Source organism: Budorcas taxicolor, chromosome 8 (assembly GCF_023091745.1).
Source record: "Budorcas taxicolor isolate Tak-1 chromosome 8, Takin1.1, whole genome shotgun sequence".
Taxonomy (NCBI): Eukaryota; Metazoa; Chordata; class Mammalia; order Artiodactyla; family Bovidae; genus Budorcas; species Budorcas taxicolor.
In genome coordinates, this window is record NC_068917.1 from 56,858,683 (window position 1) to 56,885,516 (window position 26,834).

General features: G+C 40.7%; 1 protein-coding gene and 1 non-coding gene across 2 annotated transcripts in view; both read right to left on the bottom strand.

Annotated features, from left to right (window-relative positions):
* Positions 1 to 26,834, bottom strand: part of GNAQ (G protein subunit alpha q) — a 317,188-nt gene that overhangs the window by 191,449 nt on the left and 98,905 nt on the right. Inside the window, exon 2 of the mRNA XM_052644816.1 lies at positions 20,036 to 20,220. Coding sequence (XP_052500776.1) covers positions 20,036 to 20,220 — 185 coding nt within the window. The remainder of the gene's footprint in view (positions 1 to 20,035; positions 20,221 to 26,834) is intronic.
* TRNAW-CCA (transfer RNA tryptophan (anticodon CCA)) lies at positions 18,272 to 18,343 on the bottom strand. The gene has a single exon. It is a non-coding gene; the product is annotated as a tRNA-Trp (tRNA).

A 26,834-nucleotide genomic window follows, 5' to 3' on the forward strand; every position in this document is an offset into this window, starting at 1 on the left:
TGAAAACAGTGGCTGACTTTTATTTTTTCTGGGCTCCAAAATCACTGCAGATGATGACTGCAGCCATGAAATTAAAAGATGCTTACTCCTTGGAAGAAAAGTTATGACCAACCTAGACAGCATATTCAAAAGCAGAGACATTACTTTGCCAACAAAGGTCCGTCTAGTCAAGGCTATGGTTTTTCCAGTGGTCATGTATGGATGTGAGAGTTGGACTATAAAGCAAGCTGAGCGCCAAACAATTGATGCTTTCGAACTGTGGTGTTGGAGAAGACTCTTGAACGTCCCTTGAACTGAAAGGAGATCCAACAAGTCCATCCTAAAGGAAATCAGTCCTGAATATTCATTGGAAGGACTGATGTTGAAGCTGAAACTCGAATACTTTGGCCACCTGATGCGAAGAACTGACTCATTCGAAAAGACCCTGATGCTGGGAAAGATTGAAGGTGGGAGGAGAAGGGGATGACAGAGGATTAGAGGGTTGGATGGCATCACCGACTCAGTGGGCATGAGTTTGAGTAAACTCCAGGAGTTGGTGATGGACAGGGAGGCCTGGCATGCTGCAATCCATGGGGTCGCAAAGAGTCGGACACGACTGAGCAACTGAACTGAACTGAACTGAAGGGAAGCTCCAAATATAGAGAAGATATGTCCAGTTTGCTTTCTACTTGCTGTTATCACAATTCATTTCAAAATAATATAGTTCATCTGATGAAAAATACCTTTTGGGAGAGGGAGAGGGTGGGATGATTTGGGAGAATGGCATTGAAACATGTATAATATTATATATGAAACGGATCGCCAGTCCAGGTTCGATGCATGATACTGGATGCTTGGGGCTGGTACACTGGGATGACCCAGAGGGATGGTACGGGAAGGGAGGAGGGAGGGAGGTTCAGGATGGGGAACACGTGTATACCTGTGGTGGATTCATGTTGATGTATGGCAAAACCAATACAATATTGTAAAGTAATTAACCTCCAATTAAAATAAATAAATTTATATTTAGAAAAAAAAGAAAAATACCTTTTTCTCTGTTTCATCAAACATGCTAGTCAATAATATTACTTTGACTATTAGAATTAGCATCTTCCTTAATTAAAATCTCATCCTTTTTGCAGACATCCATGATTAAAAAACAAAAGAAAAAAACCTTGCTGTGCAAGATATACCTTAACAGGTTATGATAGTAACAGATGAGCCACTTGGTCTGACATGGCACATCAGCTAAAATGTTTAAGTTCCAAAAAAAAATAGGTAAGCAAAAATGTTAAAAATAATAAAGGAAAGGAAATCTATTTTTTTTAATATCAAGAATCCACAAAATGTTATCAATGACAATGATATGTAATGATCTGAGACTTAGGAACAGGGTTTACAGAAACTAAATTGGAGTAGAAAAATGAATATGAATTTATTTTTGGATAAAACGGTAAATTTAAGTGGAGACTGTGAAATTTCACCCAGGTTTTCTGTGGTGGCCCCAGAGTGTGTATAAATGCTTCCCAATTAGTCAGCCTGGCTTCTTACCATGAGCCACGGTAACCGAGTTAACTTATTTCACAGTTCTCTTTTACTTCACTCACTAGCTCAACATGCCATCTTGGAGTTTCTGTTTTAATTATTTTGCCATTTGGCCCAGACTTCGGTATCACACACAGTTCATAACCATAAGAGGAAGTAAAATTCATAGCTGTCACCAATCTCCAGGCAGACATCATGGCCTGTTAGGTGGTGACAGAAGCAAGGCCTGGGAGGAGTGGCCAGCACCTCAGCTAGTCAGAACAAGGGCTGGAAGGTACCACGAGCAATGTCGGTCAGAGGTCATAGGTAGGAGATCAACTCAGGGTGGTACATCAGGCACCTAAGGATGAGAGGCAGACTGGACATAAAAGATGAAGCTTTGAGGCGCTCCAGGTCCCAGCCTATCCGACCGGGCTCAGTCACAGACACAAGATTAGGGAAGTGAGCAAGGATGGAGCCTGATGGCTGAGGTGGCCTGACAAAGACCTGCGCCACGGAGCCAGGTGGCGTGGGTGTTACACCCATCGAGAGATGCCACACATTCACTTCGCAGCCTTGAATATTATCTTACCTCAGAAAGCCTTGGTTTTCTTATTATAGAGGGAGAATATAGTAAGTAGCAGAAAGTATGAGGAATAAAGTGGGACACCTCGAGGAAGCTCCTAAGACCTCTGGCACCTGTCTAGTATTGGACAAACAGACAAGATAAAAGTAAAGCTCTTATTAAATGATAATTCCCTTCCCTTTCCCAAGAGGTTACCGGTGACTCTCCACTCAGCCTTTCTCTGGTTTACAGGTAGGCAAGTGACCCACTCTGTGAGACTGCAAAGGGTAAGGAAGCAAAATAATCTGACACTGGTCATTCTAGTCCAAACACATCATTACAGCTTATACGTAAATCTACCTTACTTTCAAAAGAAGAGAGAAAAAAAAAATGTCCAAAAGTAAATTGTCAGTTTTCAAAACGCAACTCCAGGGTTGTATGACTCTGGGGAGGCCACCTGTTCCTCACATCTAATAGCCAGGCTACATGTATTGCCCATGTTTGAGAGAAACACAAAACCAAACCAAAAATCCCATCAAATCACTTTAAAACTGAAGGCAAAATGTAAATACCCTCGGGTGTCCCAGGTGTTGCTAGGGGTAAAGAACCTGCCTGCCAATGTAGGAGACAGCAGAGATGTGGGTTCGATCCCTGGGAAGGGAGGATCCCTTGGAGGAGGGCATGGCTACCCACTCCAGTATTCTTGTCTGGAGAATCCCATGGACAGAGGAGCCTGGCAGGCTATAGTCCATAGCGTCGCAAAGAGACAGACACAACTGAAGTGACTTAGCACGCACGCATGTAAATGCCCTTATAAGGACAGTGAGGGGATGACGTTTGACTTTTCATACCTACTTGGGTTATCTGGCAAGCCAGATCAGATTTGCTGATCTGAGCGAACGCAGAGCCCCCTTTCCTGCAACAGTGAACACATGCAGTGCAGAGGCAATCAACGATAACCCTGTTCCCACTGGGACTCTCCTATCAGTCGGACTTAAACCTTTGCTTTTCATTGAGTCAAAAGCTGACTGTAGGGACCATAAATCATCAGTCTTCAGGACACAAAGAGATCTGGGTGATTGAGCAGATGGGCGTTCACACATCTGCTTATGTTTTTAAGAACAAGGTTCACAAAATAATTAGTCCTTGGGTCACATAATTAGCAAGTATCCTGGGCTGACCCAAATTAACATGGTGTAGGCTAACATCCTTTTATGTTTCTTTGCTCCAGAGTGCTGACCTGCATGGTCAGGTTGGAAAATTATACAAATGATTTATCTATTGTTTACAAACGTGCCTATAACAGGATCCCCAAGGAAGCCACTAGATTCCATACAGGCTCATTTCAAAACAGAAAAATAAAGAAAGTTATACATACATAAACTGAAAGGAAAGGAAATGCAAGCTAAAAAAATCACAGAAGAGTCAGATCACGTCAACAGGAAAATTTCTAGTTTGCTTCTAGTATTCTATTGCTCAGCTTAGAAAACTAATCACTTTACAAAAATTTCTTTATCATAAAAAACTGCTGCATGTATTTGTTTTGTCTGTGTTTAAAAGTTAAGAATGGTCCTTATTTCAAGTACTTATTTTCTATTACCAAGAAATAAAATTCCACCAGATATTAAGGATGGTGAATACAAAACTGCCTCATTCATTTAATATGAAACTTTGACTAATACTGAGTTATCACATACATCTAAGACATTCCTAAGCGTGCCATTAACAAGAATTGTTATGATCATCTTTACTGCATTATAATAACAATACCTCAATTAAAAGTATAAAATCACTTCGGTGATTTCTACCATTGTTGTTATAACCTGATTAAACTCAGACCTGGGCTATTTTTCTCAAGGTAGTCCAAGACCTGCAGGGTTCAATCTCCAGTGCGTGACCTCAGCTACCTGCATGGTAATTAAACTCCCCAGGTGATTCCAGACCTGGTTATCAACATCTAAGAACCACTGTCTCAGATTTAGGGGAAATCTTTTCAGACCCTACAGAATGAAAGGATAAAACTTCAAAACTCCTCTTTTAGAGTAAGTGCGGCTGTACTATCTTACAGCTGTCAGAAAACCATATGAGTAAGTGCACAGGGCCTGAGGGCACAGTCTTACTCATTCTTACCTGAAAGTTGATGATACGCTTAAAGAGATTTCAAGCCAAACACTTCAGGTGTGAATGCCGTTCAATACCTCTTCTGTATTCAGGAAATTTCTGTACAAATGATCCTTGAAAGAGTCCTCATAGTTGGCACAACCAGACTTATTGGGGACACTCTGATGAACCACACTTGAGAATGAGCCAGCCAGGGATTAAACACAACTTGCTGACACCAACAGAGACACTGGTTCTACATCACCACTCACTTTTTAAATGAAACAACCACTGCAAGTGATCATACCTGACATATACAGCATCTCCAAAAACATCATGAGGTGATAGTCTCAGTTTAATGACTTGGAAATGTCCCAACCTCTGCAATCAATGAATCTACAAGAAAGTCTACAGGCAAACACTTATGACAAGAACTACAGGGACATCCCTGGCGGTCTAAGCAGCTGGGGATAAGGGTTCAGTTCCTGGTTGGGGAACTGAGGTCCAGCATGCCACCACGTATAATGCCCCCTCCCACACAAAAGAACTATATCATTAGTACTGAAAAAGGTAAAGTATTGCTTTAGTCTATTAGATTGGCAAGATTTAAAACATCAATAAAATGCAGAATTTGCAAGGATGTGGTAAATTACAGGCATGTTCAGACCCTACACTGAAACTTGGTACGATCTTTCGAGGTGGCGCTACCGGTAAAGAACTCACCTGCCAATGCAGGAGACGCGAGAGATGCAGGTTTGATCCCTGGGTCAGGAAGATCCCCTGGAGGAGGAAATGGCAACCCAACCCTTGCCTGGGAAATACCATTTGTGCCTGGGAAATCCCGTGGGCAGAGGAGCCTAGTATGCCACAGTCCGTGGGGTCACTGACAGTCAGACACGACTGAGTGACAGCACGCACACACTTCAGGGTGGCAATTCAGCAGGCTTTATCAAAACTCTTAACCCAGCAACTCCATTTCTAACAATGTGTCCTGTAGGAATGCTCAATATGGCACAAGTGAGAAAGCAAGTCAGGAAAAAAGTATTTGTGGTGTACAGCCAATAAAAACAATTAGTATTTACATACAGGTCCACACTCCCGTATCTAAAATCTGAATTCTCAAAAGTTCCAAGAACTGAAAGATATTTTTTTTATGATGCATTTATAGGAAAATGTGACTTATTACAAGAATATTTAGAGTCTTTATACCCTTAATGATAAATACTTTGCTACTGAAACATTAATGTATTTGATTACAGGGACCTATTCCATACCTCGATGGTAGCTGTACAAAATAAATATTTCTCAGGTTATCTTCCTAAAATCTAAAAAGAGAAAAATCTTTGAATTTAGAAACAATCTGGACTACAAAGTTTTAGATAAAGGATAGTGATCCTCCCTTTATACGTGTATAGTTGAATTTTAGTATGTCTGCCTATCATAATATTCACAGGGACTTTCTCACATGGTAATACAAGCGATCTTTACTTTCTTCCTTTGCTTTCAGATGTCGTCTAAATTTTCTTTTCATGGGCTTCCCTTGTGGTTCAGCTGGTGAAGAATTCACCTGCAATGTGGGAGACCTGGGTTCGATCCCTGGGTTGGGAAGATCCCCTGTAGAAGGCAAAGGCTACCCACTCCAGTATTCTGGCCTGGAGAATTCCATGGACTGTGTAGTCCACGGGGTCGCCAAGAGTCAGACATGACTGAGTGACTTTCACTTTCACTTTTACTTTCTTCCTTTGCTTTCAGGTGTGAAATTTCATAATGAGCACATTTATCTTCATTCTTATAAAATTCAGTGTATTTCCACTTGGGAAAAAGAGGTGGGGGAAAAAACCTGGTCCTTATGAAAACACTCAATCAAATTTCTTAATTTCACATATTATAGCTCTCTTCACATAACTATGTGTTTTGTAATTAAGAGTCAAGTGATTTTTCTGCTGAGTACACATTCCACTTTCTTGATTTGTGACCAAGTTCACATCATGTAGCAAGACAGACTGGCAGCCCAGGAGTGCAGCAGGTGAGACACCTTCCCTGGCTCCCATAAGAGATATCTCCTTGGGCAACAGTCAGAAAACAGACAGAAGCCCAACAGTGTCAGACGTATCACCACATGTACCACCAGACAGACAGGAAGGACAAAGGAAGGGAAAATCACAAAAAGAAGAAAAACATAACCTTTCATGTAGAAATCCTTGTCTTGACTGAAAATTAGAGAATTTAAGAATTCTGTTGGGTATCTTATCTCTCTCTTTCTAATGAGACTCCAAGTCCCCGAAGCAAAATACATGTCTCATATTTCCTTCAGTCCTAAAGAAATGAAAAACGCTTCGTTTTAAAAAATTAACTAGCTGTTAAATGGGCTTCCCTGGTGGCTCAGATGGTAAAGGATCCGCCTGCAATTCAGGAGACCTGGGTTCGATCCCTGGGTCGGGAAGGTTCCCTGGAGGAGGGCATGGCAACCCACTCCAGTATTCTTGCCTGGAGAATCCCCATGGACAGAGAAGCCTGGCGGGCTAGAGTCAGACACGACTGAGCAACTAAGCACAGCATAGCTGTGAAACAAGTAGCCACGCTCTTAACTGAAAATCTGTGTGTGCTCAGTCATGTCCGACTCTGCGACCCATGGACTGTAGCCCACCAACCTCCTCTGTCCATAGGATCCTCCAGGCAAGAATACTGGAGTGGGTTGCCATTTCCTACTCCAGATTAATACAGAGGTAATTAAAAAGAGTTATAGTCAGGAAACAGCAGTCAGATGGAAGATTATAAGAATGAAGAGCTTAAAAGGCCCACAATCACACAACCAGCTTTGTTCGATTACATTTTGGTTCCTTCATTCTGCTTAGACATTTACTGCTCCTGAACGTGTATCAGGCAGAGTGCTAGGTTCTGAGACACAGCAGTGAGCAGTGCAGTCTTTTCTCTGGCCATGAGGGGCGAGGTAGGTGGGACAGCTGCAGTGGCTGCAGAGAACTCCACTTGCTCTCTCATAAGGAATTTATATGTGTGTGTCCTGGTGCCAAAGGTGTGCATGGATGGAGTCAAGCACAGTGCTGCCTTTTGGAATTATTAAGCCTAACTCTGGTTTTAAAATCCAGCCCCATAAACTTACAAATGGAGATTGGAGACATACATTTTAAACATTTTTTTTTTATTATTAGTGAAATTAGAATACTACCTACACTCACACTTCTGAGCATGTGTGCTCAGACATGGTGCTCAAGTCTGTTTGTTCAGCTGGTTGGTTGGCTTTCCTGGGCAAAGGTTATTTCTCTCCCTTTTCTTTCCTCCACGCCCCCTTCCACTTTCTTCACTAGACTGGCTGCCCCCTCTTACTTGCAAACACCCTGGAGTCAGGATAATAAGATACCTTGACCACCAGGAAAGCATCTGTGTTCCTTGACCCCAGCAGCAACATCAACCACGAACCTCTTCTGAGTCCCCGCTGTTACTTATACTCCGAGCAGCTGTCCTAGGTTTCACCAGAGGCCAGGCCACTACTTCCTGGAGACCACGGGTATATTTGATGATGGGGAACTCACATCTCATTGTTGTGTCGTAGCCTCTTCAGCATCTTCAAACATTAGCAGTTTCTCTTCACACATTCTGTGCTTCATCCAAGGGCTCATATGTCTTCCCTGTCCCAAAACTTTCTGGGAAGAATTTGACACCAACCATTCAGTGAACACTTACTATACTGACGTTACTATCCTAAAAGTTTTGTATCTATATTCTCTTAAGAATGCCCACATCGACTACAGGAAGTGGGTAACATTATCATTCTCACTTTTCAGATGAGGAAGGCATAGCTTAGAAAGTTTGTAACCTGCTGAATGTCCTTTAACTGAAATCCTATGGATGTATCGGTTCTGGGATCTTTACTCAAAGAAGTCCACTGATGATTTCACACTGCCTCTGGTGGTTGGCAGTTATTTCAAAGATAACTCTACTTCAGGCAACTTCAGTATCACCTGGGAGCTTGTGAGGAAGTAGAATCTTGAATCTTCCCAGATACACTGAAATACCATCCACATTTTAGCTAGATCTCCACTTGGTTCACACACATTGAAGTTTGAGAAGCACTGTTCTAGAATATAAAATTGCCATTTCCAACCTCATATTCAGTTAGGATGACCCAAAGCTGTCATGCAGATGACACCACCCTTACGGCAGAAAGTGAAGAGGAACTAAAAAGCCTCTTGAGGAAAGTGAAAGAGGAGAGTGAAAAAGTCGGCTTAAAGCTCAACATTCAGAAAACGAAGATCATGGCATCTGGTCCCATCACTTCATGGCAAATAGATGGGGAAACAGTGGAAACAGTGTCAGACTTTATCTTTTTGGGCTCCCAAATCACTGCAGATGGTGACTGCAGCCATGAAATTAAAAGACGCTTATTCCTTGGAAGAAAAGTTATGACCAACCTAGATAGCATATTGAAAAGTAGAGACATTACTTTGCCAACAAAGGTCCATTTAGTCAAGGCTATGGTTTTTCCAGTAGTCATGTATGGATGCGACAGTTGGACTGTGAAGAAAGCTGAGTGCTGAAGAATTAATGCTTTTGAACTGTGGTGTTGGAGAAGACTCTTGAGAGTCCCTTGGACTGCAAGGAGATCCAACCAGTCCATCCTGAAGGAGATCAGCCCTGGGATTTCTTTGGAAGGAATGATGCTAAAGCTGAAACTCCAGTACTTTGGCCACCTCATGCAAAGAGTTGACTCATCGGAAAAGACTCTGATGCTGGGAGGGATTGGGGGCAGGAGGAAAAGGGGATGACAGAGGATGAGATGGCTGGATGGCATCACGGACTCGATGGACGTGAGTTTGAATGAACTCTGGGAGTTGGTAATGAACAGGGAGACCTGGCGTGCTGTGATTCATGGGGTTGCAAAGAGTCGGACACGACTGAGCGAATGAACTGAACTGAACTGAAAGCTGCCATTGGACTATATGGCACTTCTATGCAAATTAGAAGGCATCTCATCTTCATATAGCATTTGTCAAAAAGTGTCACTGTTCAAAGAAAAAGAACTCTTCCTTCAGGCCACCGTTCTCCCCCAAAGCTGGGCACACATCACACGACATCTACACAGGCCATCAGCAAAGTATACGGTATTGGCCATTTTATGTCAATATCAAATTCTCGGCTAAACAGCATACCAACACTGCACTTAGCTTTGCTAAAGCCAAAATTCCTAAAACTCTGACAAGCACTGTTAACACTAGATTTTCCATTACAATATGGAATAAAAGACAAAGGTCAAGTGAAGGACAACTGAATTTACAAATATTTTAACACCCAACTTTAGTGAGAGTTTGGTTGCAGTGTAATATAACCAAATAGTTACACACTGATGCCTCTGCCATGAGGACAGCCTGAGAGTGAAGACAGGGCTAATGCCTTCGATACACATAAGGAAAACGATGACCTGAACAGCCAAACTCCTACCACAGAACCAATGACTCCAAGGACTGTTCACTACCTCCCAGACAGGCTAGTGCCTACTACAGTCGGCACAGCCTTCTTTTTTGCTCAGAACCATTATACTATTTACCACAGAGGATGTGTGTACATTGAGAGAAGCAGATAATCCACGAACCAGTCTATAATCTTACACATCTTGACACAGTCATGGTGTCAAGTTTCTTGATATATGCCGTTAATGCCAGCCCTTTCTAAGTCATTTTACATTTTAAACAACACAAGACTGTAAGAAAACTGCGTAATACTCTTACAAAGTAGTGGCGGTGACAACATAAAATCAGGAAAATAAATGTGTTTGAAGTATCTGAATCTGAAGTCGCTCAGTCGTGTCCGACTCTTTGTGACCCCATGGACTGTAGCCTACCAGGCTCCTTTGTCCATGGGATTTTCCAGGCAATGGTACTGGAGTGGATTGCCATTTCCTTCTCCAAGGGATCTTCCCAACCCAGGGATTGAACCTGGGTCTCCCGCAGCATAGACAGACGCTTTACTGTCGGAGCCACCAGTTCGAAGTATAGGTTTACAATGAGTCAGTCAAAACTAGTGATCTTAACTTTAAATGGGGCATTTCTTTTTTATCCTTTGAAAGCCAAGTGTCACATATAATGTGACACAAAAATTGTCATTATTTTCTTAAGGTACATTTCCTTGAGGATATTCATGTTTGGATACATGCATATATTCATGAAAATCACAGTAGAATGACAATATGCTATTTAAAAGCACAATTATATAGTATAAGTGACTTATGGTAAACAATACAAAGAAGAATAGAGTACAAGAAACAAGAAGATTTTAGCCTTTGATATATGTGACCATGCTGCCTTTTTGCTAAACCCTAAGCAAGTCTCACCTTAAATGTCAACAACAGCAAAAAGTAAGTTCAGAGCTGAAATTATTTCTTTAGTGGTATGAGAATGAAGAGGAAAAATGCTAGCATTTCTCATACTCTTACTCACGCTCATGTTTACTCGCTCAGTCATATCTGACTCTGAGATCCCAAGGGCTATCGCCTGTCAGGCTCCTCTGCCCATGGGATTCTCCAGGCAAGAATACTGGAGTGGGTTGTCATTCCCTTCTCTAGAGAGTCTTCCTGACCAAGGGATCGAACCCAGGTTTCCTGCATTGCAGGTGGCTTCTTTACTGTCTGAGCTACCAGGGAAGCCCCATACTCTCACTAGATCCCTTCAAACTCCATTAGGCATTCACTTTTTTTGGTTCCAACAAATAGATTTTGACTCTCTAATTGGAAATAGATGCATTGTTTTAAAATTAAAGGGGAAAGTCATGCATTACTTAGTTTAAAAGAACAAGGAAAATATTTATGTGATGCTTTGCCAGGAGTTAACTAAGAACAGCCTAATGACCAGATTCACAACTTCCTACTAAAATGTGTTAAACTATGCCACATGTATTTTATATGGTGGCTGTCAGTCCCCAGACATCCAAGGTCTGAGCAGCTGAAAGGGATTTAGAGGGAGAGTGCTTAAACAGAGTTCTTGCATGTGTTTGGACAAGTCAGTAATGTTCCTTAGAGCACTTGCTTTCTTCCTTTTTAAAAACAGCCAAATTGGTTTATGTTGATTTTCACATAGGAAATTTTACTAAATATTTGTTGAATGACAAAGTAAAAGATGACAGATACTGCATTGCACTGGGCAAAGGATGCTCTTTTCAATAAATGAATTAATTATATATCCATATGAAAAAAATAAAACCTGATCCCCAACTCCACCTCACACCATATAATACAATCCATCTGAAATAGATTTTTAGATCCAAATGTAGAAAGCAAAACAACTAAGAATTTAGAAGAAAATCTGCATATTATCTACACAACCTTAAAATAGGCAAAGATTACTTCAAAAGGATACAAAAACACAAGTCAAGCGGGTAAAAAAATATATATATAATAAACTGGACTATATTACAGTTACGAACTTCTTTTCACTAAAGAACTATGAAGAAAATAAAAAGCCACAAAGTAGCGACAATATTTGAAATACATTTACTCAACTGAGATTCCTTAATGTGTGGAGAATTCCTACAAAACAATAAGAAATCAGACAATCCAACAGGGAAGAAAAAGGTATAAAATATTTTTAAAAATATAACCAAATGGTTGATAAATATATAAAAGAGTTGCTCAGCATGTCTCCTTATCAAAGAAATACAACAATGTGACACCACTATACAGTCACCAGAATAGTAATAAAAAGTGTTGTCAAGGATACAGGGCAAATAGAACTCTCACAGAGAAGAAATACATGCTTATGTTCACCAAAAGACAGGTACAGGAATGTTTATAATGGCATTATTTATAATAGCAAGAAACTCCAACAAATTTCTATGATAGGATGTAAGCAACTGTAGTATATTCATAAAATGGAATATTATACAACTCTACTATCTGATACAGTAGCCATTAGTCATGTGTAAAAATCAACTTAAAAGATTAAGTGAAGTAAAAATTTAGTACCTAATTCACACTGGCCACGTTTCACGGGCTCAAAAGTCACATGTGGCTAACAGCTACCATATTGTACAGCACAGACATAAACCACTTTCATAAAGTTCTATGGGGCATTGCTATTAAACACCAATGAGAATTCCACAAATGTAATGTTGGGTTAAATAAACCAGACACAAAGGAGTCTATACTGTATGCTTCTATTCATATAAAGTTCAAAAACTAACAGAACTAATCTATGTTATTAGAAGGTAGGATAGTGGTCCCCCTTGGTGGTTGGGCCTATTTTGAAGAAAGCCTGAGGAGGCTTCTGAATTTCTGGTCATGTTAATCTGGATGAACAGATCTGTATGCAAATGTGTTCATATGGGAAAAAATACATGGACCACACGAATGATGTGTGCACTTTTCTGTACACAAAAATTACCAAAATAAGAAAAGTAATCAGCCTCAGTCTATTGCTAAAGTCTTTCTTTGCTTCAGAGTTCTCCTCTGATGAACATGAGCTCAAGATAACTCATCCTGCATAAATGATATGGTATGCCTTGGGATTACAGATTAACTTTGGCCAAGGAAGGGGGATTACCAAATCTCATATTCATTTTCCATTTTTATGACTGCCATGGGTGTAGAATGAATCAAGAACTACAGTGGAACAAGGACAGAGTGAGGAGAAAATTCGGCTAGGACATATTTGCAAGATATTAAAAGTGAAGGTATACAAAGGGATTTTGAAAGCAGACAAAGGTAGTAGAGAATCCATGCTGATCAACTCCCCAACATGAGTCCTTAGAGAGAAATGAAAAAGTGGTAAACGAGCCTCAGAAAAAAAATGCGCTTTACAGATCAAGTTGGCCATGGAAAGTCTCTAGATTCCTTTACACTCTTTATTAGAAAGAAAACTCTCAAAAATTTGTAGATGCAGGAGTTGAAAGTTGCCCTGTGAAAAATTACAGGCTGTCTTTGGTGGCCAGTAGCCAACGACCCAATTAAAATAACTATCACTACTAATACCCACAAAACCTGCATCTGATTTTGAACTCTGAACACTGTTTAAAAAAAACTTACATAGACATAAATATTATAATCACTTATGGGACTGAGTGGAGAAGGAAATGGCGACTTACTCCAGTATTCTTATCTAGAGAATCCTGTGGACAGAGGAGCCTGGTGGGCTGCTGTCATTAGGGTCGCACAGAGTTGGACACAACTGAAGTGACTTAGCATGCATGCATGCATGCATTGGAGAAGGAAATGGCAACCCACTCCAGTATCCTTGCCTGGAGAATCCCAGGGACAGGGGAGCCTGGTGGGCTGCCATCTATGGGGTCGCACAGAGTCAGACACGACTGAAGCGACTTAGCAGCAGCACAGCACTGAGATTCAAAGAAAGAAAAATCTCCGTTTCACTACAGACCACTGTCAAAACAAATCTGTTTTTAATTGTCTTTTTTGGTTCCCTTAAATTTTCATAGTACTCTGGAATGGACCTTGTCCAAAAGAGGTAGGAGCTTTAAATTATAATAAAGTAACTTTAACAACAGCTCATCTCTTTGCTAAAGTTCTGGAATCAGAGAATCGGCATGGAAAAAAAAAAAATGTGTTGGAAAGCATTTGAGAGGTTGTCTAGTCCACCCCTGGTCTTATTTCAGCAAAATTGCCTTAAAGTATTTCACATGTTAAAAATACATTCTATTTTTGAACACATCCAGATAAGGAGATTTTTGTACCTCCCTTGGTATCCCATTTCAATGACTGTCACTCTGAGGAAAGTTTTCCTTAGATACCTCCTAAATCTGGTTATACTGTTTAAATTATTTTCAGTTTGTTTTATTCTTAATAAAGATGGAAGGTGAGTAGCATTTATTCTCTCCATGATAACAAATTCATCTTATAATAATTGACAAACTCACATAGATTATCTATTTAGCCCTTCAAATAATCCTTTTGTCATCTGCACCATCAAACAGATGAGGACATTCAGGCTTAGAGAGTAAAGAAATTCATGTGTCAGCAGGAAATGTGACAATCCCAAGGTTATTCAGTTATTCAGTGTATGGGCCCAAGCTCAGTTACTCACTTTTACTTCATAACTGCTGCTATGTCGCTAACTCCTCAACTTCCCACACGTCCTACAACAGGCATGCGGAGCGCAACTGGAGCGCCTGCACTGATGGAGAATCCATGTGTCGTTTTATTTTTTAAATTGGTGGCATGATTGTGCAGTGGTTAATTGTGATTTGTGCCAGCATCATTCCTCTTCTACTAACTGTACCCAGATTTCCCTCAGGGACTGTCAATCAAATTGCCCAGCCTACTCCAGACAGCTAGCACAGAAGCCAGGCTGGATGAATCCAGCAAGTTTTCCCAGGAATTTGAATCCTGACTGGGGTGACAAAGACTGAAAATGGTCAGAGTTCATGCTTCTCCCGATGAGTTCCGCAGACCTGTCCCGGTTTCCAGGAGTTGGTCCTTTTGCTTCTTTTCAATTCTCTGAGTGACCTCATGGGCCCATCAGTTCTTTTTCTACTTAAATTAATTAAATGCTGGTGTTGGCTTCTGTTGCTTGCAAGCAGAGAACACTGACTGACAACTCTTCAGAGGGATAGATACCAAAATATACTGATTAAGGTCTGCCTTTATCATGTTCTTATCATAGAGATGACAAATATTAAATTGAAATCAGTCTCTTAGAAAATTCCCCCATGTTGAAAAATGTAGTACAGTAATTTCTTGTTCAACTGATCAAAGGCAGGCAGAAATAAGTTGGCAAACCTTCCAGAATCTTGGCTACATTTTTCTTTTAAAAAATAGCTTCTGGAAGCTTAGATTTTTCAGGGATTAGAGAAAATTCAGAAAGCTGTAAATGTGTTTAAGCAGGTACTTTCCCTATGACATGTCCTTTCTTAGAAAGGTTCTGGGAGGACAAGAGGTACTACAGTAACATGTCCCCTCAACCTCTCCACCCTGGAAACCTTCTGGCTGGCTGGTCAAAGGCGGCTGCAGCCTCGGTGCCAAGAGAGCCCTGGTCATCAGGACTTTTGAGTCTAACAGCAGAAACTAGAACAGAAGAGGACCATGTCTACCCAACATCAGCACATGGCTGAGTTCTACTCATAACTATCTTGAGTTCACTGCATGAAGACTCATCAGATTCTTTTCTCTTCCTGGGATTGGCAACGTGAGCAAAGGCCTGCCAATACTTTAAAACTGCTGTAAGAACACCTGGATTTCACAGAAATCATAAGCCAACAGTAAAGGGATACTGGGACCCACTAGCCAGAGTAATTTGTTCAGGGTACAAAAGCTCCTATAACATTCCTGGCATGCTGTGTGGGAGACAAGAAGACGCTTCCTCATTGTAAGGTAATCTGCAGTCAACTAAGAAAATAACGCACACGCATGTGAAACAACAACAATAGGCAAAGCAGCAAGAATGCCCACTGCCAGGGACACACGGTAAGCACATACAAATCAAGAGTTCAAAGCCTTGCGATCTACCTCCCTGAGCTATAACTCAAGACACATCTTAGCCATGTTAACAAAGAAATTTTATTGAGCTGATTTCAAGGCTCAACTAAAGAATAATCAGAAGAACACGCCTGTATAAAATAGGAAAGCATAAAATAACAGGGATGAAAACATCCTTTCTTTTGGAAAGTAAGAAATGACAGAATGATCTATTTCACTGTTGAATGCCTTGCATCTAGTGGGGTCTTAAATGGATCTTTTGATTTGACTAAGCAATAAATAGTTAGTCCCTTTCAGCGTTAACTATTAACACTTGTGTTTAAGGAAAAGGCAAACTAATATTTAGAAATAAATAAACTCAAGTTCAAAGTATTCAGAAGTCCTCAAACATGCTCTCTTACTTGGGCTGAGTCCAACCAGCTCACCTATAAATATTACTTGTTTGGCAAAAAATGTCCAAGAACAGGATAGTGGAAACACAACCAGGGAAGAATTAATCTATTTTTGGTAAAAGTTTTCAATTTATTACAAGCTCCCCTGGAACTGAAGATCCCTGGAGCACTGAGCAAGGGCTGTGAAGAGACGTGCAATGTCACGCCATCACCTGGGCAGAGGCTGTGGCCTGGACTCCCTCTGACCACTGTGCCAGTCCCTAGCTAACCAATAAGACTCTCAATTCAGTGAAGTAACACACAGGAGCAAAACAAATTCTAACATTTTGGCACAATAGTCCCATAGACTAGACCAATTTCACAGTAAAAAAAAACAAAACAAAACAAAACACAGTGAACAATTTCTCAGTAAAGAATGGGCCACATCATTTGGAAGCTACATTTTGCTTTACAAAATATATGAACTCAGAAGCAAGAACAAAATTAGGCTGGACAATATTGGAAAATGTTTGTTTTTATTTATGCTGCTGCCATAGACTATGGCCAATGTGGTAGTAGATACAAAGAAGCTTTTTAATAAATCAATCAGTTATGTATTTTATACCTTTAGGGTCACAAAATAATACAAATCACAAGGCGTGGCCTCCAAGTAATTGCTAGTAAAATGCACACTAACCTTTAAAATATTTACAAAATATTAGAGCACACTGTAACCAGAAACTTTTGTAGAAAATTCTAACCAAAACACAAATTATTATTATTATTAAGTAGGTATCATAAATAGAAGAAAATAAAATTCAAACTTCTTAGCCTGGCCAAGGTGTCGGTGGTATAGCGGTTAGCATAGTTGCCTTTCAAACTTCTCAGCCTGGATTCAAAACCTTTCAGAAGCACATTTTAAGCCTTTTGTTTATTTTGCTCTTATTTCTCCAGTTATCTTCTATAGGAATTCTGTTCAAGTTAAACCAGCCAGTTTGCACATTGCATACACATCCCTTTCTCTGAACATTTACTCCAGCCATTCCTCCTCTCCAAATTGCCTCTCCCTCAGCTCTGCCCTTGTGTCTTTCTGGACTGCTTCTGCCTAGCCCTGGTTGACCTTCTCTGCTTCCCTGGCAGCCCATTGCATTTATTCCCTTATGCATCAACAGCTATCTACTGACCTGAATAATCACTTCAACAATGGGGTGGGGCGGGGGGTCGGGATTCAGGGCAGAAGAGGAGGCTTTCAGTTGTTTACACTTACAAATGATTTACTTACTCATAAAGCAAGTATTTTTATGAACACTACTGTGTACAAGATACTATGCCAGGGTCAATGAAGAATGCCAAGATAGAAGTTGCCAAGAATGCCAAGATTTACTTTCAAAGAGCCTAGAAGCTAGTCAGAAAAATAAGATTAATACCCAAATCATCATAACTAACACAAGCTAGGCAATTATCAATACTCCACTGTAGGTTCTGCTAAAGGGGGTGGGATCACTTAGTGCTACATAGGGAGCCGAGCAGAACTCTGGGAGAAAGCGGCAGCTGGGTGGAAAAGCAAGGAGACAGACAACATTATTTCCTTCATAAGCTTTAACAAAGGCAAGGAGGGTCAGAGCTCAGGAAGTTAATGGAGGAAGTAAGGGGTGATACTTTAAAACTCATGTGTGTTGTAGAGAAATGGAGCAAATGTGAGAGTGATTTTTGTTATGAACTGAAAGGAATTAAATATTTTAAGGAATTCAGGGGTCAGCACACTCTAGTATCACTGTATTAGGTAGTATGTTAAGTAACCAAGAGACATGGGAAGATTTCATAGGCTAATTATGATCTCTGAGAAAACCTTGTGTTATTACAGTAATGTTTTATGATGTTGATTTTTAACTGAATGGTATCCAACACAGTAAAGCCTACTTAACTAGAAGTGATACAAAGAGCTCCAATAACATACACTGAGCATTCTTCTATTGATTAAGGCATCAATTTAATTGATTGATGGCCTTTAATTGATTAAGGCATCAATTTCACGTCATCTTCTACATCTATATGACTGTACAATGTCTTCATGTGAAAATCTAACATCAAGGCAAGATCCTGAAGGAGTCTTCTGGAGCACCAAGAAAAATGGTTTAGAGGTATAATTAAGGAGTTGATATTGTACTTTAATGTGTAGAAAGAGTCATGTCCGACTCTTTGAGACCCCATGGACTGTAGCCTACCAGGCTTCTCTGTCCATGGGATTCTCCAGGCAAGAATACTGGAGTGGGTTACCATTTCCTTCACCAGGGGATCTTCCCGACCCAGGGATCGAACCTGGGTCTCCCGCATTGGAGGCAGACGCTTTAACCTCTGAGCCACCAGGGACTGGCATTATGTATGTGTATATGTATGTATTGATAAGACATATACACACATCAATTACACCACACATGTGATAATCAGAATTCATCAGACCATCATATTATCAACCAACTGTAGTCATCGGCATTTAAAAAAAAAAAATTTCTTCAACAGAATATTCATAACCGCAACAAAACAAGCATACCACCTATTTCAGAAATTCACTACACTGAGATTTCTGAAGGGGAAAATTCCTGATCCTTTTGAATTCAGACTGCCTCCATATCCAGACAGCTTCCTGTGATTCAGGTACCATATTTCCATGAACCTACTCAGATCTTTCCATTCTTGAGAGGAGAAGCTGGGAGGACTATTTGTGGAAGGTCTCGCTGTTATTTGTGGAGAGACTCTCGCTGCCATCGGAAAATGAAGTGTGAAGGTATCAATTAGATAAGAAACAGCCAGTTCATTTTAAGGAACCACCTCCAAAAAAGAAATGCCTGATTTGAAAATGATCTGTATATTTAGAAGCTTCTAAATAGTAAAAGAAGTGGAGGTACAGAGAACTGCTTTATTTTACCTATGATTCATGTTTGTGAGTTACATCTCAGCTTATGAGTCATACTGGGCATGCAGACTTCTTGTTAGTACCCATTGATCCTGGTATATGAAAATATCCTCAAGAGGAGAATATCAAGAGTACTAAGAGAATGAAAATGAATGCTTTGATTGAAGGTCCTCAAACAACTGCAGGTACAAATGCAGTGTTTTGTCAACAAAAGGTTAAGGTTTTACCAACTTACAAGATCAGCACCTACATGTTGTAAGGAATGAAGACTGCATCCACCCTTAGACATTCTGATTGATTAACAGGAAGGGAAGACGTTTCTACAATTCTGCTTCCCTCATAAACTCCCAGTATAAACTCAAACCCGAGGACACCCTCAGATGCACCAAACTTGTTAGGGATCACGTAGTTATAATATTTGGAGGGTAAGCAATGACAGCATTTGTTTTTACCTGAATAAAAAAATCTGGCTTTCTATTTCAGTTAAGAAATAATGCTGACTATTGGGAAAGTTTGCTTGGTTTTTAAAAAGCTAAAATTTTAGATTTTTTTCCCCTAACCCTTTCTCAAGTGATTTTAGAAGTTTCCACTATTTTAACACAACTGCAGGGAAACGTGTTTGAAAGGTTACTGGAAGCGACAGATGGGCTTATTTTGAAATATAATTAAGCCTGTGGTACTACTGAAAGGAAGTCACGAAATCCAAAATTAAACTGGACAGAATGGTCTGAAGCCGTTTTTGTTCTTTGTTCAAGGAAGCACAAAGAGTGGGAGGCTGAGGCAAGGCCACCACTTCTCCTGTGAATCCCCTCACTCGGGTCAGTTTGTCTTGAACTGATAAAACTCTCTTCTTAACGTAACATGCGCCCCCACATTTTAAACATCCATACACCTACTGTCAAATATCCAGACATGTCCTTCACTGATATCACTAAGAATACAACTCCAATCTTTTATAGCTGTGACTTTATAAAGACTTAAGGAAGAAAAAAACATTTATAAACAACTGTGCTAAGCTATTAAAACCCCATTTTAGGATGAGATGGAAAATGCCCATTTAAAACAGACAATGTGCATCCCAGACATGTGAAGAGACCATTTGCTGTGGGATGGCTTTGCCAGCCGTTCTCAGGAGGAGCCACGCCTACCTTATTGTGCTCGTACTTGTAGGGGATCTTGAGCGTGTCCATGGCTCTGATCATAGCCTGCATGGCCGTGAAGATGTTCTGATACACCAGCTTGGTGAAGCCCCTTTTGTCTTCATCAGAGTAGCCCGACCCATGGATGATTCTCATCTGCTTGATAAATGTACTCTTGCCACTCTCTCCTGTCCCTGCAAGAGAAACGACAGCAGCTCATCAGACCATGAGACCTTCTCACAGTCTTCCAGACAACTACACTATTAATAGGAGCAGGCCTTGGATGTGGCATCCTGAGGGCCTGCTGAGAGGAGCATCAGAGGAGAGCAGCATCACCAGCAGGGGAAGTGCCACCGAGGGTGAGCACTCAGCAAGATGAGAGGAGTGAGACTCCCGCTCAGAGGCAGACTTTAAGAAAATAAACAAACAACTGTCACCTTTTCGGAAGCCACTCAGCATGGAATTTTGATAGTGATTTGTAACCATGTATCTTATAAGAAACACAATGAAAGCAGCATGGTTTGAACAGAATAAACACTTGATAAAGCTCTCTTCCCTGCAGTATGTCTGAAACGCTTCCAGCAGACCGGGATGTTTAGCCAGGATCTGGATTTGGAGATGACAATGCACTTATACAAATGCTGTTCAGACATCAGTAAGACAACACGCCGGAAAATTTCTAGACACTTTCTCATACTTTAAAATGGGGTATATGGAGAGCATGGTATCCAGGTAAGAATCCAGATACTTCGGGATAGCAAGTAGCAACTGTATTTATTTCCAGGGGGTTCGGTTGGCTGAGTTGTGTCAAGGAATCACTCAATTCAGGAAAGACACAGGAACTTTCCTTCTTTCTGCCCACTCTTAACTATGACACAGAAATTCACTATTACTGACTTTCCTTCTTCTGTGTTCTCATTTTCCCCTTCTTCAGTATTCCTTTTTGGTGACCATGAGCGTACAGAGAATCCATAACAAAGCTACAAATGCCCACTGGGGAGGAGGAAAGACAGAAAGATGAGATCATTTCCCTGAATGACAACATATTTCTTCTACGGTGAATCTGAAACTATAAAGCTAAAAACTTCATTTTTTAAAATGCAAGTTGTTTTGGAGGGTGTGCAACTTCATTTCTGAATATCTCTCACTGTCAAATCTCCTTGAAATTTTCAAAACAATAAATGTCTTCCCCACGATGTGGGGGGAAAAATCAAAGTTTTTAGGACAGTAAGCATAGCAGAATATAATAATAATAATAATACTCAGGATGATTGCAGCGCCCTTGATGCCATTTTCTATCAAAAGACATTAAAAAAAAAAAAAGGCGGAAAAGGAGAACTGAAAACTAGGAATACGACATCTGTCCTAACTTTGTTTGGTTTTTCTGGTGGTTGGATTTCATTACTATCTTTATAAACAATCATGAAAAATTCAAATAAGTATTACAGTTTTCATAGAAGCACTTTTAAATGACTACAGATGTCTTGGTAAACACAGAAGCCTCACATAATTACAAAGATGATTTCTAGCCCCACAGTCCTGTGGTCGCCAATTCTTTATCCTTTTCATATGACCTTTAATAAAGTGATCTGGAATTTCTTGAAATATAAAGTTAACATTTCCTTTATCATTTTCATATGATTTTAATAAAGTGATTCAGAATTCCTTGAGGCATAAAGTTAACACTGCAATATGAATGCAATCAAAACATTTTAACAAGATTAATGCAAGGAGTTAAAAATGAACATATAATTCCATTCATGAATACTGGGGTGGGGAGGGTGGGGGTGCAATATCTAAAGAGAAGTATCCCTAATGGAAATAAAGCTAGAAAATTGTTTCTCATTAGCAATCAACAATTTATAGGAAGAAACCAGTATCTTTAATTTTCTGAGCAATTCAAAGTATGGAAGAAAAAGATCCAAATTGCTTCTCTGCATATTATCCTTATCCTTGCTCTGAGGGCCCAACTAGAGACATAATCATCAAATCAGAACCTCTGCCAGTTTTTTCCACACCAAAACCAGAAAGAAACCTTAATATGTGAGGTTACCTGACCTGCCTCTTGAGAAACCTATATGCAAGTCAGGAAGCAACAGTTAGAACTGGATATGGAACAACAGACTGGTTCCAAATAGGAAAAGGAGTACGTCAAGGCTGTATATTGTCACCCTGCTTGTTTAACTCATATGCAGAGTACATCATGAGAAATGCTGAGCTGGAAGAAGCACAAGCTGGAATCAAGACTGCTGGGAGAAATATCAATAACCTCAGATATGCAGATGACACCACCCTTATGGCAGAAAGTGAAGAGGAACTAAAAAGCCTCTTGATGAAAGTGAAAGAGGAGAGTGAAAAAGTTGGCTTAAAGCTCAACATTCAGAAAACGAAGATCATGGCATCTGGTCCCATCACTTCATGGGGAAACAGTGGAAACAGTGTCAGACTTTATTTTGGGGGGCTCCAAAATCACTGCAGATGGTGATTGTAGCCATGAAATTAAAAGACGCTTACTCCTTGGAAGAAAAGTTATGACCAACCTAGATAGCATATTGAAAAGCAGAGACGTTACTTTGCCAACAAAGGTCCGTCTAGTCAAGGCTATGATTTTTCCAGTGGTCATGTATGGATGTGAGAGTTGGACTGTGAAGAAAGCTGAGCGCCGAAGAATTGATGCTTTTGAACTCTGGTGCTGGAGAAGACTCTTGAGAGTCCCTTGGACTGCAAGGAGATCCAACCAGTCCATTCTAAAGGAGATCAGCCCTGGGTGTTCTTTGGAAGGACTGATGCTGAAGCTGAAACTCCAATACTTTGGCCACCTCATGTGAAGAGTTGACTCATTGGAAAAGACTCTGATGCTGGGAGGGTTGGGGGCAGGAGGAGAAGGGGACGACAGAGGATGAGATGGCTGGATGGCATCACTGACTCGATGGACATGAGTTTGAGTGAACTCCTGGAGTTGGTGATGGACAGGGAGGCCTGGCGTGCTGCAATTCATGGGGTCACAAAGAGTCGGACACGACTGAGTGACTGAACTGAACTGAACTGAATGACGTGAAAAGAAAAGGATAGAGAGTCAAGCAAGAGGCCGCTTCTCCTAGCTGAAGGCTTTTACATACTCCCCCCACACCCACATAAAATCAAGAAAGTAAAGAGAAGACATCTAAACCATGCTGTCTTGTTTCAATTAAGTCATGTTGGACAAGAGCAGTCAACACCTGGCCACTCTTGGGATCTACACTAAGCTCCGGGGCATCACACTAATGAAGACTCCAAATACAGGTGGAACACAGGACCCATGAATGAATGGAATGGGGAAAGAGGAAAGGAGAAAAGAATCCAAAACCTAACTCCAAAGTTCAGATATTTTCCTGTTGCCCCGGACACACCCTGGGATCCTCTCTCTCCATTATATCATCTTGCTTTGTGCCCCAGGAGGCTGGCTGGGAAGGATTTCACATCAACAGCTCTCTTGGCTTCAGTCTTCTTGGGTTTAATCCATAGGAGACACCAGGAAGAGAACACAGAGCAAGAGGATGAGAAAGGGGCATCTATTTCTCCAGTTTGCTTCCTGCAAGGGCCCCACAGATACGCTGTGTCCCCTTCAAGAGTCTACAGCTCCTGCCAGGTGGCCCTCTCTGGGTTCCTGTACCTGCTCCCTTGCCTTGCTGGCCCCTGGTTACTGCACTCATTAGCTCTTATTGGTTGTCTACACTGGATTAATACCTTGTAAACAGTCCCTGAACAAAACTCTGCTCAGTCACCTAGCTGGAGTGGACCATTTGTTTCCTGCTGAGACCCTGACAGATGTAAATACCCAATGGAGAGCAGGGGCAGCTTGATAAATGAACAAATAAGAAGGCAAGGGAAGGCGGGGGCGGGGGGGGGGTGCCTTTTCTTCTTCTGCCCTTTCTCTATAAGTCTTATTTATAAGGCGCGCTCTTGTTTACAAAGTACTTCCTTTTTTCTAGTCACTAATTCACTCTTTTAACACTCTTCTGGCAGCCAATCATGATGATAGAGCCTAAACTAGAATCCAGGGCTCCCAACTCATCTTTAAAGTGTTAATATATCTAGTACTTGTCCCCCATGTACACTTGAGCCCACCTGCGCCCAAGCAACACATACTTCAAGATTAATCTCTAATCTGACAAGGCAAATGGTGGGCTCCACCCCCTGAATATCCTGTCTCTTGTAAAGGAAATTAAAGAAGTGTGTGTTCAAAGCATGTGGACACAGAGGGGGAGGGGGAGGGTGAAATGAACTGGGAGAGCAGTGCTGACATATAGACAATATCACGTGTAAATAAATAGCTGGCTGGTGGGGAGCTGCGGCACAGCACAGGGAGTTCAGCTTGGTGCTCTGTGATGACCTAGAGAGGGGGGATGGGGCTCAGGGAGGTTCAAGAAAGAGGAGGTATATATGCATACATATATTTAACAGCCCATTCACCTCGTTGTACAGCAAAAACTAATACAATATTGTAAAGCAATTATATTCCAATTAAAAAGTGTAAAGAATAAATCCATGTTCAACCCTTTATATTCTGCCACTGTGAAATACACCAACACTATCCTCTCAAAACTCTGAGATAGATGACTTGTCCCTCATTCCATGGAAAAGAAAAGGCCTTGGAGAGGTGAAGCATCCGAGCAAAGATGACAAGGCTGGTAAATGCCAGCACAAGGGCTCAAGCCCAGCCTGCACTTGCCCAGCCTGGGTTTGGCGATACTTTCACAATCACAGCTGTGCAAATCCAAGATAATTAACTTCTACTGCCTGTAGTCCAAAAATGTCTCCACTTGGTCTTGACTACATTCAACTTTCATCCATCTAACTGAATTCTGAATTTCCAAATATTACTCCAATTAATAGTATTTTGAATCTTGGTGTCATCTTCCAAGACTGGCCATCCCTCCCAGGTAAATTTCACATACAAATTTAACACTCACTCACGCTTTGATCGGAGAAGGCAATGGCAACCCACTCCAGTACTCTTGCCTGGAAAATCCCATGGATGGAGGAGCCTGGTAGGCTGCAGTCCATGGGGTTGCTAAGAGTCGGGTACGAATGAGCGACTTCACTTTCACTTTTTGTTTTCATGCACTGGAGAAGGAAATGGCAACCCACTTCAGTGTTCTTGCCTGGAGAATCCCAGGGATGGGGGAGCCTGATGAGCTGCCATCTATGGGGTTGCACAGAGTCAGACATGACTGAAGCAACTTAGCAGCAGCAGCAGCACGCTTTGATGCTATTGTATAACTGCTGCAAATTAAAAGCGAATACAACGCTTTACTTAAGAGGAAATCTGTGTAACGCAAATGCTACAGGTACAATGATAAAAGGAGTCAAATAAAGTATTATTCTGTACTATGGAATAAAACATCAACCAAGCAAAAAACTCAGCTTCTTTGTTCCAGGAAGAGTTCTATCATGGGAGATGAATGAACTATTCTTCACAAATATGTAAACCAAATTTCATGTTTTTCTCCTATTTTCATAAACTTATACAATATTCTTGGGGTTTGAAACGGACATTTAAAAAATCTACTCTGGATTAGAATTTCTAGAATTTGTTTAAAAACAAACAAACAAACAAACCAAAACACCCAGCTGTTCCAGATTATAAAAATGACTTTGTTTCCTAAGGCCACATGGAAAGCATAATGAGAGCCTCCACAATTCTTTATCTCTGAATGAACGAAGCACACTTCTACTAGTAGGTTGGTCTGTGAATCCGGTGCCAGCTAAACTCTTTTCACAGCACTGAGCATAAGCAACTTTTGACCTACCTCAAGAAATACAAACCTACTGTTTCCAAAGCCACTGATGAAATAAAATCTAGCAAGGAGCCCTTACATTAAATCTGGGGGTGGGAGCTCCACCTTTGCTAATTTGAGTATATCTCCAATCATATTATATAATAACAAGTATATCAAGATATACAAGGAAGGATGTGAGTCTAGAAAAATTTTGCTTTTCATCTTCATTAATCTCTATAAATGTGGCTGAAAATTTTCACCAAAAGTTATTTGCACCTTTTGTCAAGTACTATGCCTTTTCTTATCTCAGCCCATCAAAATACCCAGAAATAAAACTATTTAAGAATCATGCTATGGGTTTCCCTGGCAGTCCAGTGGTTAAGACTCTGCACTTCCAATGCAGGGGACATGTTTCAATCCCTGGTCAGGGAATGAAGATCCCACAAGCTGCACGGTGTGTTTCAAAAAAAAGAATCATGCTGGCCACTTCATCTAGCAAGTACAATTGGTTTTGAGGGATACTGTTTTTCTTCCCTACCCACTGGATCAGGATAAGGCACAGAGAGCAATCCCAATTCATTTCACATGTCTTTCCATCAGGACAAACATAATATATAAATTTAATATCCTACTGTGGACTGCATCGCTTTGTAAGGTATTAGAATACAGCATGTTTGATGTACAGACTCTCTCTCACACACACAATGTGATACTTTAGGCTTTGCCAAGATCTTTTCAACACAGGAGTATTCCTATATACAGCTTCTGCCACAAACCCATATTCACTCTATGTATCCTACTCATACTAAGCCTCTATACTTTTACACTGACTACTCTGCCCATTCTCAAGATGCAGTCTGCAATCAGTTCCATCCAATTCTAAAAGCAGGCCAGTTTTTCTTTCTTTGGGGTTCTTGCTCAGCATAATCTTTTAAAATTTATTTTACTGAAGTATTAATATGCCTTACTGTTTGGTCGCTAGGTCGTATTTGAATCTTCTGGGACCCCATGGACTATAGCCTGCCAGGCTCCTCTGTCCATGGGGT